Genomic DNA, 15,513 nt, shown 5'->3' on the forward strand with positions numbered 1-15,513 from the left:
CTTTAATTATAATGTTAAGAGGTGATGACAGTTCGTCAGATGACGAAGAAGACTACAATCTATTATAATTTAAAATTGTTATACACTGTTCAAAAAGTGCCAGATCCAAAAGTGATATTTTTAACTGTTTTACTCTACATATTATGTTCAATAAATTTGTGAAAAAAATATATTATTCCATTTAAACAAAAGTAACTTTCTAAAATAAAATAGCATTTAAGTACATTAATTATAAGGTAAAAAACAAGTCCCAGTTGCACGCCTTTGGCGAACCGTTTTCAATGTTTATCAGTGGGTAACAATGGGCAAAACTCATAAATTGACCCAAAACCGGGTGGCACTACCTGCAATCAACGAAAAGAAAGAATTTTACATTGAAACTAATACCCAACTAAGGTAGTGGCATAAAATATTGGTGGATCACCAGGTACCACTTTTGCATACCTAATGAGGTTTTATTGCTCTACACACTTCTGAAATAGAGTATAGTGGTCATTTAATCAAAATTGTCAAACGTCATCTATCATTTCACTGCAATCACATCATTCAAATCATTAGTGTCAGTTTCCCACAACAAAAAAAAAATCTAAAATTTGCGTTCTACTTCTTAAACAATAAAAACCATAAAAATTATTATAATATGAACATTTCATAACATTTTCACGAAACGCATTGGTGATAAAATTGAACTTCAGAACCTTAAAGACCGTGGAATGGCCCTAACTAGACCGCGTTGTGGCATTTTCTTTGTTACAAAATCGTTCGAAATTTCTGGCGTAAATCTCTATTTTTAAACCTTTATCCTTTCTAATTTTTTTTATATAACCCTTTGTAAGCAAATTACTAAATAATGCTTAGTAATAACTAGTTTGGAGGTAAGTGAGTCCAGCTGTTTTATTGTTTTTATTGTGATCAGCTGTCTGGTGTTTTGATCACCATTGTTATTAACTTGATGACCTAGTTATCATTATTTGGAAACCCAATTATTAACCCCATATCTACCTTATAAATGTAATTTATAACATATAGGTACTAAATATTTTTCAGAATAACAACCAACAAATCAGCTGATGCAGCCATGACCAACTATGCATCATTACAAGAGACACCAGATTTTTACGGGGAATATGCGACTGGGGAATATGGGATCCCAAATCATCATATGTCTGAACCAACCCGGTCCCAATGGAACCACATTCAAGATCTCGACTCTTTTTTTACCAGGGTCTACAAATACCATCAGAAGCATGGATTTACTTGTATGGCTGTGAAGGTATAGAATCTCTTACTTATATAATACGGAAATATATTTCCTATTGATTTAAACTAAATCTTATCTTAATATTTTTATTTATGTCAGTATCCTTCTTTAAAACACAAAATAATTGTTATTACATTAATAATGCTTACTACTGATTAAAACTAATCCATAATACCTACACAAAAAACTAAACCTAGACAAAATGAAACAAGTAAAAAAAAAAAACCTATGCATCTAAATAAAATTTTAAGACCTAACACCTTTTGAAGACTATTAATTTGTCTTAAAAGCATCCCTTATTTGTTTAACACAAGAATTTAAAAGTCTATATCACACTTAATTATCACATGTGGACAGGACAAATCACAAAATAGGATATGAGAAAAAAAAAATTGCCAATTTGTTAGGTAATATTTTTTCACCAAAATTAGCAAATATATTCTTTATTAATGAGACAATATTTTAAAAAATATAAATGTAAGCAACATGTTTTTATAGTAGAGATAATAGCAATAAACGACGGATGTGGACGGGACCGGAAAATTCCGTATCATTTATATTACATAAAAAAACAACCAAAATTTCTGAAATGGTTGTTTTAAGAAAAAAGATATCGTTTTTAATTTTCAACAAAATACTAGTAAATCACATTAAATCATTAAGAAAGAATTTTTCTTTAAGAATTCATAACTAAAAAATGATATTTACTGGTTGTGCACAGCTGTTGTGGACCGGACAAAAAACCTTAATAACTTTAGAATATTTTTTTATAATTTATTTTAGTATAAATAACAATATACTATGTAATGCAACTAAATTAAAGGGAGTGATAACGACGAATTAGTTCAACAATAAATAATTAATGATTATAATGTTTTTTTACAGATATCTTTCTTATATTGTTCTGATGGGTCTGACCAATTTACAATATTTTTTCGGACACAGGCCTAAAAAAGTGGCATGATTGGAGCCCTGCAATGGGCAGGACACTTTCCCATCGAGCGGTTAACATGTTTTTAATGAGTTACTTATTATATTGGGTATTACGTCACTTATAGCAAAAATCAATTTAGAAATTTTTTATCTCACACGCTCAACAATTATTGAAAAGAAGAAGAAAATAGACTTATTCACGTATTTAAAAGAAATATGAACTTAAATCTGTAACGATACCGTTCGATATATTTAATTTAATTTAAGTTCAATAAGTTTTAAATACAATAATTTACTTGAGGTATAATAGATTTTTTTATATACCTAGGAGCTGAGGTTCAATCTATTAATCTCTGAGCTCGTTTCTTCTTTTCAATATCCTACCTAACTTTGTTATGAATATTATAATTAAAAAACGATAAAATACAACAAGAAGAACTACTTTTTTTAAAAAATACCTAATTTGAACCAACGTTTCGGTAGTTATATCTACTACCGTTATCAAGGTAATTAAAGTAAAATTAAATTAAATTAAAAATAAAATATACTTATCTTTCAAATTTTTAGTAATCCAGTCTCATCAAAATTTCTTCCTAATTCGAAAATACTTTATATACTTTTTTATATGATTTGAGGGTTTATTAATAGTTTGACAAACTATTTTGAAAGATAACAAAATTTTCAAAAACAAAAACAAATTCACATAAATAAAATAAATCTACTTTATAATGAAAATATAAATCAAGAACTTTTAAACACAAATAATAATGATTTTATAAATAAAACTGTTATTAATTTGTCAGATAGAGTTTTATCTGATACAGAAAAACTTGTTCTTTCTAAAGGTCTTAATTACTCAATTACTCCAAAAATTCTGCCAAAATTAAATATCATTTCAGCTATAGAAAACGCAACGAAAGACTTACCAAGGGATCAACAAGATGAATTTAGAATTAGGGCAAAGATAGAAATTGAAAAACCAATTAAAATTAAACAAAATCTAAACTCTTTAGAATTAAAAGCTTTAAAGACACTTAAAACCGATAATAATATTAAAATACTTCCAGCCGATAAAGGTAATGCTACTGTTCTTTTAAATATTAACACTTATGAAAATAAATTAAATTTAATAATTAATGATGGCAATTATTCTAAATTATCTAAAGATCCTACAGAAAAAATTGAAAGACAAATTTATAATTTACTTAAAAAGCATAAAAACCAATTTTCTAATATTGATAGATTTAAATTAACTCCACATAATAGTAAATCACCACATTTTTATGGTTTACCAAAAATACATAAAATAAATGTTCCTTTAAGACCTATAGTTAGTAGCATAAATTCACCTACTTATCCTCTTGCAAAATATCTTTTAAATATCTTAACTCCATACACTAATAATTCTGATTCTTACATTAAAAATTCTCAACACTTTTTAGAAAAACTTTCTACAATTTCTTTTAACCCTCATGATCTATTGGTAAGTTTTGATGTTGTAAGTCTTTTTACTAATGTTCCTGTTGACAAAACTTTAAATATTGTTAAAAATAAATTAGAGAATGATAATAATTTGGCAGAACGTACAACACTAAGCGTTAATACAATTTTAGAACTTTTAACCTATTGTGTCAAAACTACTTATTTTCAATACAATAATGAATTTTATCAACAAAACTTTGGTATGGCTATGGGTTCTCCTCTTTCACCAATTTTAAGTAATATATTTATGGAAAATTTTGAATCTGAAATTATTAATACATTTGATAAAAAACCTAAAATATGGTGGCGATATATTGATGATATTTTTTCAATATATCACCATAACGAAATAGATCTTATAAATTTTTTAAATTACATTAACTCAAAAGAATCTACTATAAAATTTACTCTTGAAAAGGAGGCTGATGGTCAGCTTCCTTTTCTTGATATTTTAATTAAAAAGGATTTACAAAATTTTGAAACTAGAATTTACCGTAAACCAACTCATACTAATAGATATCTTAATTTTAATTCTAATCATCCAATAATGGTAAAGAAAGGAGTGGTAAAAAGTTTATATGATCGTGCACACATTATTTGTAATAATCAATATTTAACAACTGAAAAAGATTTTATTAAAAATATCTTAATTCAAAATAATTATCCCAAAGAATTTTTAGAAAATTGCTTTAAAGAGTTTGATAATCCACGTATAAAATTGAATCAACCACTTTTTACGACAAATCTTATTTTACCATTTATTCCAGGTCTTTCTGATAAGATAAAAAGAATTGCTAAAAAATTTAATATAAGAACTATTTTTAAATCACAAAACACATTACGATACTTATTAACAAAAACTAAACCTTTCAATGAAAATTAATTTAATAAAAATGTAATCTATAAAATTCCTTGTATTTGTGGTAAATTTTACATAGGTGAAACCTGTAGACCATTACCAAAAAGAATTAATGAACATAAATCTTACATAAAAAACAATGATTTTCAAAAATCAAAAATTACACAACATGCATTCAACAATAACCACAGAATAGACTGGAATGCTTCCTCAATTTTAGCAAAGGAACCAATTTCAAAATTACGTAAGCTAAAGGAAAGTGCATTTATAATGTTAAATGAAGATAAATGCTTAGCTACTTGGTCGGTTGATTTTCATAATACATGGATTCCTTTGCTAAAGAGAGAGGTAGATCAGGGTATTCTCAAAATTAATTAATGATTTAAAATATTTGATATTCATGTATTTTCTATGATTAATTTACATTAAGATCACACCCCTTTAATTTTTAAAAAAGTAACCTTTGAAAATTTTGTTATCTTTCAAAATAGTTTGTCAAACTATTAATAAACCGTCAAATCATATAAAAAAGTATATAAAGTATTTTCGAATTAGGAAGAAATTTTGATGAGACTGGATTACTAAAAATTTGAAAGATAAGTATATTTTATTTTTAATTTAATTTAATTTTACTTTAATTATCTTGATAACGGTAGTAGATATAACTACCGAAACGTTGGTTCAAATTAGGTATTTTTTAAAAAAAGTAGGTCTTCTTGTTGTATTTTATCGTTTTTTAATTATAATATTCATAACAAAGTTAGGTAGGATATTGAAAAGAAGAAACGAGCTCAGAGATTAATAGATTGAACCTCAGCTCCTAGGTATATAAAAAAATCTATTATACCTCAAGTAAATTATTGTATTTAAAACTTATTGAACTTAAATTAAATTAAATATATCGAACGGTATCGTTACAGATTTAAGTTCATATTTCTTTTAAATACGTGAATAAGTCTATTTTCTTCTTCTTTTCAATAATTGTTGAGCGTGTGAGATAAAAAATTTCTAAATTGATTTTTGCTATAAGTGACGTAATACCCAATATAATAAGTAACTCATTATGAATTCGTCACAACAATACAGATTTTACTTAACATGTTTTCGTTATCCTGAATCTTTTGGCTTGAAACGTAGATAAGATTTATATGGGTTTTACCATTAAGTGCATTAAAAAAGTCTTTGGAATTATTAATAAGTAGTTTTCTACTTTTCACCATTTCCCAGGGAACTCTTTTAAGCTTCCCTCCTACTCCATCTACAGCCCCTTTCCCGTGAAAAGTGGCAAAGAAATTCCAAAAGCCAAATATATCGAAATCTTCATGAAAATAACATAAATTCGATAGAGTAAACTTATTTTTAAACTGTGTTGCACAGCCATCAGAAAATATCGATACAGTTCTTAAAGTACTATAGGCATTTCTTAACCAATGAACTGTTTCTTTTAGAAATGCCCAGACTGCAAACTTATCATGTGATAACTCATCACTGATGATAGTGAACGAATGATGGGTATTTTTAGTCCAGGCTACTGCCATAAATATTGTGACCTGTCTGTGGCTCCAGTGTGCACTTTGTATCTCGTCCTGACTTATACATGAGTAATTTTCTGCGAAGTCTACCTGCAGGACAACTTTTTCTTCATTTATATTATTTTTTTCTTTCTCAAAATTGCATTCTTGTGTGGTTTTTACAAAGCAATGAACTTTAAATTTCTCCATAGATTCTTGCAGTTGATCCAAAGCAGCTTTTAAAGTACCAGATACTTCTAATACTTGGGGTTTATCAAGATTGACTTGCCACCTTTTCCATTTTATTTCGGTCTCCAAATCGGTATTTAAAGGCACCAAAGCAAATTCAATATTGGTATCACAGTTTGGGCATAAATTATTCATACAGTCGAAGTATCGCAACATATGGCTGAAAGTAATTCCTTGGAAGATTTTGGATATTCATGTACATTTTTGCAAATATAGCCTCAACCAAAAAATTAAAGTTCGCATGGTACTTGCAAACGCAAACGTCGTGAGGCATTTGGGAACTTAGCAAGACATGTTTGGTGCAGTCGGTAAAAATGACAGCAAGTTGAGTTTTACTGACTTCCCTGCTAAAAAACCATGTTGTTCTAAATGGAACCTATCTCTAAAATAATTTAAAATATTGTTATTAAGAATGTTTTCGAATATTTAAGCAACTGAATGGATGACAGATATGGGCCTATATTATGTCTCAGTTAATATCGCTAAGTTTACTTTTGGCACCAGACTCATTTTTAGAAAGGATAGGAGTAGGTTGTTAGATAGTCTCAGCAAGGTGGTGTGTTGCTTGCAATTAGGAGTTGTATTATTGCCACTGAACTAAAAATTTTTGACGCTGATCAGGCAGCTTTGTGTGTTAGAATAGCATTTTGCTCATTTACTTACTTGTATGTTCTTCTAGTTCCTAATGGTACCAGTGATGTGTATGAGAGGTTTTTTCAAAAAAATGTAGGCTAATCTTGTGGATGAGCACAATTCAGAGTTTACTATTATTGGAGGTTTTAACATTCCTGCTTATGTGAACCCAACATCCTGTCCTTTGTCTCTTCAGTCACTTAAAAAATTAAATTTTGTTAAGAGCCATAATAATGTACCTCTTTATCTTGTTATTGCATCTTTTGATGGTGGAAGGTGTTTTAAAATTGTTTGTTATTACCTTGTCTATGTTCAATAAATAGTCAATTATATTGAGGACATTGAATTTATCCATTTATTTGCTAATGACACACTAAATATAAATGTAGTGGCGGCAATATTAATAAAATAATTGAGAGGATGGAGAGATTACTCCAAAGAATTGATGTGGATTAATGACAGTAAAGCAAATAATAAAAATTTGAAAATTGTAAAAATATTAAAAATTGTAAGTGTATGTCAATCTCAAATATTCACAATAAAACAAAGAATACTTATAGGTCAGGTAATGCTCCCCTAGACATGTAAACTCTATGAGGGATCTAGAGGTCATGATTGATAAACTCATATTTAACAAACATTTTGATGCAGTTATTAAATCTTCCTTGAAATGCTTGGTTTTAAGATCAAGTAAACAAAAGAAATTAAAAGATTGATCTTGCTAGAGTTGAATATGTGCAGCTTAAATATTTAAAATATCTTTGCTGCAAAATTGATGGCATATGACCATCAGTTCGTACAAGGGAATATGACCGACCATCAGTTACTTCTATAAAGATTTATTTTTTTATTTCTAAAGCACTGTGCTATTGTAAGGTGCCAGTTTTTTTGTTCGCTCTATACACACTAGAAAACACATCAGCTTTCTTATGTAAAATTTACCTGCTTAATATTTCACAGCATTATAGTTATATTAAAAAAAAGTCTTAATTATATTTTCATTAACCTGTGGTATACTCTGAAGTAGAGAGCTTAGGATTTAGTATGTTTGATGTTTCTTGAATCTTTTCCTTTATTTTCATTTTACTTTTAAATTTGTATAGATTATTTTATCTAGCAAGGAGGAAAATAAACTCAGACTGTGACTTTGAGCTTATTTTCTTTCTTGTTAGATAGTATTAAAGTCTCAATAAGTCAATTCTACTGATGCAGTCCTAAGTTATGCAATCTATATTGGTTTTTATTTATAACTTGGAAAAACACATGCTGCATCGGCATATTTTGGCAAATTTGTTCTACTGAAAAAGTACAAATGATTTTAATATAAATATTTGTTATGTGAATTTTACAGTCTTCTTTTATAAAAAAAATACTGGATCGGTGATGAATTTTAATAAACTACAAGTTTGACTTATGTACTAGAACAGTGATTTTTAGAAGAAATATAATCAGATTCATTTACTTTAATAGAAATATATCATTTCATTTAATTGATTGATTACATCCTAATCTCTGATCTCCTAACTGTTCATTTAAAACATGACCAACATTTTTATGTTATTCATAGGAGCTTGTAGATCTTCATCAATTCGTATTCTTATCAGGATTAACATTTTGTTTGATGTATGCTGTAAGATATGATCTCCTGTTCAACCATCAAGGAGAGCACCATCATGAATGGATTTTTTCTGTACTTAAACCATTCGATGAGGTAAATGAAAATTAGAACTTCTAAAAAAGTTTTATAATAATTTAAATATTCTTCATTCTAGGTTATGACAACTCTGCCTGGAACTGGTTGGATATTGTTAATTTTCTTATTGATAGCGTTTATAATTAATGCAATTAAAAAGCTGTACAGTATGGTTAGGTATTGGGATATTAAGCAATTTTATAATCAAGCCTTGAAGATAAACGATAATGAGTTGGATAATATGACTTGGCATGAAGTACAAAAAGGATTGATTCAGGTATAATTAATTATACAGGTTTTAATCAATGTCAACAAAACAATCCAATGTTTTTTTATTTAGGTGCAATTAGACCTACAAATGTGTATTCATAAGAGAGAATTGACTGAACTAGATATTTATCATAGAATTTTAAGGCAAACGAATTATTTAGTAGCTCTAGTTAATAAAAGATTGTTACCACCGCGGATTAACGTACCTTTTCTTGGGGAAATTGTTTATTGGACTAAAGGTCTTAGGTAAAACATGTCACATGTTTTTATTCTATCAATTTTAATCATATTTACTTTTACATTTTAGATTGAACATAATGTTTTTGTTGTTTTGGAGCCCATGGTCGCCCTTTGAAAACCCTTGGCACTTAAGGGAAGAATACAAGAGACCAGGCTATAGGGAAAAGATGGCGAAGCAACTTAGTAGACAAGTAAGTTCTGAATATACTAAAAATAAGGCTTATGTTGGTTTATTTAGGCAAAGGTAATTCCTGCATAAATTGTATTTGGAATCATTCTTTTAGTTGGCATCTTAAAACAATATTCCAAAAATCCCTAAATGACTGATGAATTTTTTCTCAAAACTTTTTTAAACTAAGTGTTATGGCAGGATTAAACTGCAGATACTATGAGATATAAGAGTCTCTGTGTTGTCCACAGTTGTTTTACTCTGTTTCTGCATTTAATATATTTTCCTGTATTCCTATATTAATGATATGAGTGAGAATCCTTATCAAAGCATTCGTTCAAATGCTCAGTTCGAATCTTGTTCCTTTAGACTAGGCGTAGGCGTAGGCTTAGGTAGGTGATTTTGCAAATAGTTGGCTGTCACTATTGCTTCCCCCCAATATTTCTTTGGTAAATCCGTATCGATTAGCATGCACCTAACCATCTCGACTAGCGACCCTTTTCTCTCTGCAACCCCATTTTGTTCTGGAGAGTACCCCGCTGTATATTGAATTTTTATACCTTTACCCCTTAAATTATTATTAAGGTACTCGCCACCCCTGTCTGACCTAATTACTTTCAGAAGCCTGCCTAACTGATTACTCGTAAATTCTATAAACTCTTTTATACATTTTACAGTTTCATTTTTATGATTTAATAAATATATAGTTGTATACCTTGAAAAATCATCAATTAGTGTTAAAATATATCGTTTACCCCCTGGAGTAACAGTCTTCATGGGACCGTCAACATCTGTATGTATTAAGTCAAGAATATTAAATGTATTGCTTTGAGAAAATTTCTGGAAACTCTTACGATTAATTTTACCTTTTACGCAGCAGTCACAATTTTTCCTAATCCTATAATCCTTAATATTAATCCCGATTGCCATTTTCCTTTCCATTAAGTGTTTAAATAAATAAGTCTAAATAAATAAATAAATAAGTCTTTGTTTCCAACGGTCACCCACTTACAGGAAATGCAGAAAAAAAAATACAAATCAAAACAATAATAACAGAATAAAAATTAAATGCAAAAAAACAAAGTAGTAAAGTAAAACAGTTAAAACTAATTTAAAGAATAAACAAAAAGAAAAGAAAAATAAAAAAAAAGAACTCAACAAACCTTTATGCCACACTTCTAAATAACAAACAGCATTAAACAGGTACTTAAAGGTTGTAATACTAGGTTATTGATTGAGTAGCCTCAGCACAGAAGATAGCGTATCAACAAATAGATCTATGCTGTAGTTTCAAAGCGTATTAAACAAATTACATATGTAAAAAATCGGAGCTCTCTTGAAAATATTATTTAATGCTCTGTTGCAATAAAAAGTGCGAGAATTTCTGGAGTTTATCCTTGGGACAATGTACCGAATCTGATTTAAGAGTGAAATGCAGTCTATTTTGTTGTTTACTAGCTTATATAAGAAAGTTATAGCCGTTGTCACACGACGATCGAGTAAGGTTTTCATATTGAACCGTCCACGCATGACATTTTGGCAAGTGCCTCTGGCTGGATAAACGCCATCTTCCCTATAGTGCAAATACTTTATAAACCTGCGTTGTATATATTCAACGTTTTTGATTTCAGTTTCATATATTGGATGCCATATAAGTGACGCATACTCGAGTCTTGAGCGTACAAAAGATTGATATAATAATAGTACCACGCTGGTATCGTTAAAATTACGACAATTTCTAATAATAAACCCCAAAGACCTGGATGATGATAGTACAATATTCTGAATGTGGCTTTTAAAATCAAAATTTTCATCAAACGTTACACCCAAATCCTTGATTTCATGGCATCTTGTTAAAGGAAGATTCTGTATATGGTTATCATATTGTATAGAAGTTTTATTTCTACAATAGGAAACAAGAAAACATTTTTTAACTGCATCTATGTCCCTGTGGCCAAACCGTCGATGCCATGTATGCTGACAATCACTGGAATGCTCAAAAACACTCAGTGCATGGTCCACGGGCGAAAGCTTGTATAAGTCGGGTGATGGCATCGCACTCGCAATCACTTTTCCGCTTAAAGCGATTTTGCACTCATTCTTATCGAACTGCACATCATATCCCGCACTTGCTTTTTCACAGATATTAAATTTGAATCTAATCGCGGCACATACAAAACATTATCGATTTTTAAATTTTCCACTCCCGCACCAGTCGTACACTTAATGAGTCCTGTTCCTATACCCTGAACCTCGGAGTGCTGCCCTTTCTCCGCTAACCTCACAACGCCCTTTCTGCTATCGTCAAATTGGGTATAAAATCCTTTGTAGTTAACCATGTGGCTCGAAGCTCCGGAGTCCACATACCACGAAGCAGAATTCCTTTTTTCGTCATTTGAGCTATAATTAACCATAAAACATGCATCATCAGTATTACTTTCAGTGACCTTATTGGCCTTTTCCTTTTTAAACGTTTTGTACTTAAAACAATCTCGTTTAAAATGGCCTTTCCTGTTACAAAAATAACACTGCTTTACTTCTGTGCTTGCAGTACCATTATTTCTGTTACCCTTATACACTGACTCATCCTGGTTTCCTCCTGAAGCTCCCTGACGCCTCCTGTACTCATCGATTAATTTACTCTTTACGAATTCCAGTGTAAACTCATTCGACGACTTACTTTCCAGCGCTGTAATTAAAAAACTGTATGAGTCTGGAAGACTTCCCAGCAAAATTCCTACTGCGAACCTGTCCCTAATTTCTTCCCCTAAGGCGGCCAATTTATTCAACAACTCTAGGAACAAACTGATATGTGCTTCTATATCACCATTCTCCTCCAGCGACAACCTACAAATTCGTTTTAGTAGGAAAACCATGCTAGATAAACTTGATTTCTGGTGATATTCCTTTAGTGCTTCCCACGCATCACATGCATATTCTTTATTTCTGATATGCACTAATTGACTAACGTCAACAAGTAAGGCTATAGTTGACAAAGCCTTATCATTTTGTTTTTTCCAGGTAGTGTCTCGACTTTCTTCTGCTGGTAATACACTCGAAACTACTCCCCATAAGTCAGCATTGATAAGCAACATTTTTACTAAATAACTCCATGACTGATAGTTCTGACCATTTAATTTTTCGACGTTATACTTTGCACTTTCTGCCATTATTCCGGCTTTCCACAAAACACGAATACTACTCGCGATTGTACACTTTTAATTATCTTTATACAGGTGAGCTAATGCGGCGTACCTGGGCCCATAACCTGTTCGAGTTAGAAGATAATAAAAGGCACAAATGAATATAATGATTTATTAACCGAATATTATAAGAACTGTTACAAAGAAATTAAGATGTTATTTCAACCTTATAAACTTACAGACTAAATACGAACGAAAAACCACATAATCCATATAGTGTTATACAATTATAAAAGAAGTGCTTATGCTGCGGTATGTCAACCCATAAATTTGTTCTTAATGGTTATATTTTGAGATCCCGATGCCGCCATGAAGACTGTTTATTTAAGCTAGATAAAAATAATTATTGTTGAATATTAGATTCGAACATAGACAAGAAATTTTATGTCAATGCAATCAAGATTTTTTAAAATATCTTGACTAACCACTAAACTTATTTAGTCTGAACTGTTTCCAATTTGTTCAACAAGTTTCATAAAATCCTGTACAGCTAAGTTTAGTATATGTGTGAACCAGACAAAATGCTTTTTTTTTTAAGTCAAACTTGGGACTAAAGGTTTCAAAGAACGTATCTTGGTAAAGTTAACAGTATGCGGCTGTTAATCTTACCATTATTCAGCACATCATAAGACGGACACAAAGTCAAAGCGATTTCCTGAATATTCTAATTTGTGTCCACAAAGTGAGCTGTAATGACATACTAGTCCTTCATACCAATAGATAGTCCACTCGCCATAAATAGTCCACTTGCTATCAGGAAGCTCGTTACAGAATTCTTCATTACCTCATATTTATTTATAATTTTTCTTTTAACGTATTACTACTAATAGTCACTTCTCAAGTCAAATATGTGAAATTAGATTTTTTATAATATTATCTTCAAGGAAATTAAGTGGCAAGTACTTTTTCTTAACAAATTCTTAAGAAAACTGTTTGTCAATGCCTTCTTTGTTTAAGGGATTAACCTGAAAATAGGAACATATTGTTTTTATGGACAAGACCTATAAATTGTTACCAGTTCTCTAAAATTGTAACAATATACAAATAATACAGTAATTAAAAGTTACATTCATTTACTGTATCTTTGTAATATTTTTAACGACCTTAACTTTGATTATTTGCGCCTTGACTACTAGCTTAGAGTCTTTTGGAGTTTTTTCAGCAGCTTTTTTGTAATATGTACATTTTCCCTTTTTAATAATTTTTTAAGTACACATTCCAAGAGGTCACCAGTGATCCAAAAACTCACTTTTACTGTTTAGTTTAAAAATTGATTAACATGTATCATAGATCATAAGTATAGATTCGCTGTATGTTGCCTATTAAAACATTGCCATAGTCTGCTAGGGATAATTGATTTGAAAGTGTCAATCAAAATTAAATTTTTCTAATGTTATATACATGCATTTTATTACAATACTTATTAAGTTTTATTTGAGGACAGTGCCGGCTTCAATTTTGCAGGTTTATGGCACATCGCGACTTTATTCTGAGCCAGAATCGTAGCCAAATGACTTGGCAGACGTATTGTTTACTGAAAATTCACTGTCACACATGGTTAAAAAAAAAGATTATATTAGTATTATGTTTTTACCACCACTATCGACAAACTGGCATAAAAAATATAACGAAGCTGGAACAGACTACCACTTTGTAATAATAACCTTACTTAACTAAACAGGAGCATTGTCAGTGACTGTGGAGCAACCAGATTAGTACGCAACGCAATAAATCGGTTAATCAAGAAATTTCAAGATCTTGACATGTACTTACTTATTCAAGACACAATAAGATGTCAAGATAAGACAAGAATTCTTAACCTCTAACCCATAATAAATGAAACAGCTTGTTTTTAGACTATGCCATAAATTCTTTACCTCTCTAGTTAGGTATTTGCATGAAAGATAATTAATTAGGGCAATAAAACCATACTTGGTTAAAAACTCTTTTAGGGAATTTCTTGTGAAAAACAGTGAACCCAAGGACAGCTCTTGAATTTTTAACCAATTAAAATTTTATGTTATTAGTTTATGTTACCACTTTCTTGCTATATAGCCAGCGTTTCGGAACTAATTTGTGTCAATTTCCGGACTAAAATAAAATTAAAAACTTGTCTAAAGATCGAGTTTCAATCGCCTACAAGATGTTTTTAATAGTATGTCAGCGCTGAAGAAGTTACAAGCAGAAATCACTGCATAAAACAAAATTTCTTTCTAAAATAAATAGTCCAAAGAGTTTTATATCATAATTATTAAATGAGGAAATCATCTTTAAACGACTTTTTTTTATACAATTACTATTAAATAAACTGAACTATATTTCCAGGTTTTATGGTTGACTTTAGTAAACCTTTTAGCGATGCCAGCAGTTTTTATAGTACAAATTATCTTTTACTTCTTCAATTACTTTGAATCGGTAAGAAAAGAGCCTGGAAAGTTTGGAATCCGATATTGGTCACATTACGGACAACTATATTTCAGGTAACATTCTCTTAACTAAAAAATCAAATCGAAGAGTTTGATAAATAATACATTTTAGGCATTTTAATGAGCTTGATCATGAACTTCACTCGCGCCTCACGAGGGCATATAAACCGGCAACAAAATATCTTAGTTCCTTTTCATCGCCACTGTTGGTGATTATAGCGCAGCACGTCGCTTTCTTATGCAGCTCCTTCTTGGCAATTTTTATTTGTATTAGTTTTTTGGACAACGAAATACTTTATTGGGATCAAGTATGTTTCTACTGGGTTGTATGTATTTAACTTAATTTAATTTATTTACTGTTATTAGGTTTTGACTATGTTAGCTATCCTCACAGGTGTGATAACAATGTGTCGAAGTATGCAACCTGATGAGACACTCATTTGGTGTCCCGAACAGTTGCTAGAAGCCGTTGTATTACACACTCATTATTTACCGGGGGATTGGCAAGGAAACGCGCATACTGCAAGAATTAGGGCCAGTTTTCAACAGCTCTTTCAATACAGGTTTGTTCCTGTCCGCTAACA

General features: G+C 30.3%; 1 protein-coding gene across 1 annotated transcript in view; it reads left to right on the plus strand.

Annotated features, from left to right (window-relative positions):
* Positions 1–530: 530 nt before the first annotated feature.
* The window catches only part of LOC126739138 (autophagy-related protein 9A), a 34,690-nt gene continuing 19,707 nt past the window's right edge, over positions 531–15,513 (plus strand). The window contains exons 1-9 of the mRNA XM_050444675.1: positions 531–875; positions 1,048–1,273; positions 8,496–8,639; positions 8,701–8,898; positions 8,962–9,137; positions 9,199–9,322; positions 14,829–14,983; positions 15,042–15,237; positions 15,296–15,492. Coding sequence (XP_050300632.1) covers positions 1,079–1,273; positions 8,496–8,639; positions 8,701–8,898; positions 8,962–9,137; positions 9,199–9,322; positions 14,829–14,983; positions 15,042–15,237; positions 15,296–15,492 — 1,385 coding nt within the window. The 5' untranslated portion in view covers positions 531–875; positions 1,048–1,078. The remainder of the gene's footprint in view (positions 876–1,047; positions 1,274–8,495; positions 8,640–8,700; positions 8,899–8,961; positions 9,138–9,198; positions 9,323–14,828; positions 14,984–15,041; positions 15,238–15,295; positions 15,493–15,513) is intronic.

Source organism: Anthonomus grandis, chromosome 8 (genome assembly GCF_022605725.1).
Source record: "Anthonomus grandis grandis chromosome 8, icAntGran1.3, whole genome shotgun sequence".
NCBI lineage: Eukaryota > Metazoa > Arthropoda > Insecta > Coleoptera > Curculionidae > Anthonomus > Anthonomus grandis.